General features: G+C 38.3%; 1 protein-coding gene across 1 annotated transcript; it reads left to right on the top strand.

Moving 5' to 3' along the window:
- Positions 1 to 1,451: 1,451 nt before the first annotated feature.
- LOC141069262 (olfactory receptor 2A14-like) lies at positions 1,452 to 2,369 on the top strand. The gene has a single exon (XM_073558716.1). The coding sequence runs from the start codon at positions 1,452 to 1,454 to the stop codon at positions 2,367 to 2,369; it is 918 nt and encodes a 305-aa protein (XP_073414817.1).
- The last annotated feature ends 232 nt before the right edge of the window (positions 2,370 to 2,601 follow it).

Here is a 2,601-nt window from a genome sequence, read left to right as displayed (position 1 = left end):
GCTGGCATTAGAGGATAAAGAGCTCCTTCCCAGCACACAAACAGGTGGGTGTCACAGAGCGCTGCGATCCATCTTACTCTCTTCATATTGTCTAGGAAGCAACCGGGGATCTCACATGTGATCTGCAAGAAAAAGTCACTGAGGTTGGATCAGTCGGTGTCTGCAGGACAGGAAACCCAGTATTGTAATCAAGGAAAATTACGTCACTCGGAATCAGAAATTCATACATCTGCCAAAAAGCTGATTTTGAGTCAACCTTCTGAATCTAGTGAGTATATCTGGTAATCATTTTTTAACCCCTTAATGACCAGAGCTTTTTTTTATTTTTCTTTTTTCGCTCCCCTTCTTTCCAGAGGCATATCTTTTTTTATTTTTCCTTCAATATGGCCATGTGAGGGCTTATTTTTTGCAGGCGAGTTGTACTTTTGAACGACACCATTGGTTTCACCATGTAGTGTACTCGAAAACGGGAAAAAAATTTCAAGGGTGGTGAAATTGCAAAAAAATTGTTTGGCTTTTTGCTAGGTTCGCTAAATTCTAAAACCGACCTGCCATTATGATTCTCCAGGTCATTATGTGTTCATAGACTCCAAACATGTCTAGGTTCTCTTTTATCTAAGTGGTGAAAAAAAATTCCAAAGTTTGATAAAAATAAAAATTGTGCCATTTTCCGAGACCGGAAGCATCTCCACTTTTCGTGATCTTGGGTTGGGTGAGGGCTTATTTTTTGCGTGTCGAGCTGTCGTTTTTAATGATACCACTTTTGTGCAGATACATTCTTTTGATTGCCTGTTATTGCATTTTAATGCAATGTCCTGTGACAAAAAAAGTAATTCCTTGCATTTTGATTATTTTTTTCTCGCTACGCCATTTAGCGATCAGGATAATCCTTTTTTTATTGATAGATCGGGCGATTCTGAACGTGGCGATACCAAATATGTGTAGGTTTGAATTTTTTTACTGTTTTATTTTGATTGGGGCAAAAGGGGGGGTGATAAAAATTTTAGTTGTTTTTATTTTTTTATATTTTTAAACACTCTTTTTTCACTTTTGGCTTGCTTCAATAGCCTCCATGGGAGACTAGAAGCTGCCATAGCGTGATCGCCTCTGCTACATAGAGGCGATGTTTAAAACAGCTGACATGTCGCGGCTTTGAGGTGGGCTCACCGCCGGAGCCCACGTCAAAGCGGGGAATACTGACCGCTGATGTACTATCCCTTCAGCGGTCAGTAAGGGGTTAATATACTTGAATTTTTTTAAATGTTTTTTTTTGTGTTATTGTTAAATTTTAGAATATGTTGATATTTCTGCAGTGCAGATTTCAACGACTATGTTAACATTTTAAGACTATAAAACGTACCGTACTTCCAATTTTTTGAAGGATTGTAAGTAGTAAGTGATTGGATTTATTCTCTGACACTTTTTTCTCTCTAGATTTATGTGAACATCTCATGGACAACAACACATATACAACATTTCATATTCTGCCTTTCTCATCAATAGCCAATGATAAGTCGCTGATTGCCGGGATTTTTTCAGCCATTTATTTGATTGCAATCACTTTGAATTCAGTGGTTATTGCGTTGATATGTCTGGACGTCCGTCTACACACCCCCATGTATCTATTCTTCTGTAACTTATCCGTCATAGACATCTGCTACACCACAGTCATTATCCCAAAGCTCCTCCAGATATTATTATCAGGGAATGGCCTGATATCCTTCACCCAGTGCTTCACCCAGATGTTCTTTTTCATTACAGTAGCCAGTGAGGAGGGCGTACTTTTCTTCATCATGGGATTTGACCGATACGTTGCGATTTGTCATCCTCTGTCCTACCACTGGGTCTTGAGTAAGAAAACCTGTGTCCTGATTGTTGTTGTTATCTGGATCTCTGCCTTTGTAAATTCTTCACTATTTATATATTTTCTAATTAAAATGACCTTTGATAAGGCTGTTACTATTAAAAACATCTTCTGTGATGCCGTAGATGTGTTTAACGCAGCTGGTGGTGGCTTCGGTGACTTTTATAACCTATTCTATGTTGAGATTGTGTTGTTTGGGTTTTTCCCGCTTTTCTGCAATTTTTTGTCCTATGTAAGAATAATCCGTGTGATTTTACGCATTAAGTCAAAGGAAGGAAGAAGAAAAACGTTTTCCGCCTGCTTGTCCCATCTCTTTGTCATGATAACTTACTACTCGGCAGGTACAATGGATTACATGATGCCGTTCTCAGATGGCACAGTGACCATCAAACAGATTTTATCAGCGTTTTACACCACGGTGGTGCCCATGGTCAACCCGCTCATATACAGTCTAAGAAGCAGTGAAATCCTGAAGGCTCTTCAGAGGATATTGAGGATTAAATAAAATATTTGTGATGTAGTCATCATGTTAGATTGAAAAAAAATAAATTTACATTAACCCCTTCACAACCGGGTGATTTTCCTTTTTTTTTTCCTTTTTCTTTTTTATCTCATCATCTTCAAAGAGCCATAACTTTTTTATTTTTCCATCCAACCATTTGAGGGCTTATATGCAGGACAAGTAGTACTTTTGAATAACAAAATTAATTTTGTCACGTGATGCACTGGTAGGCAGG

The sequence above is a fragment of the Dendrobates tinctorius genome, unplaced genomic scaffold, assembly GCF_039654945.1.
Source record: "Dendrobates tinctorius isolate UK_male_01 unplaced genomic scaffold, ASM3965494v1 ptg000257l, whole genome shotgun sequence".
In the NCBI taxonomy this organism is placed as follows: Eukaryota; Metazoa; Chordata; class Amphibia; order Anura; family Dendrobatidae; genus Dendrobates; species Dendrobates tinctorius.
This window is presented reverse-complemented; position numbering and strand designations above follow the sequence as displayed.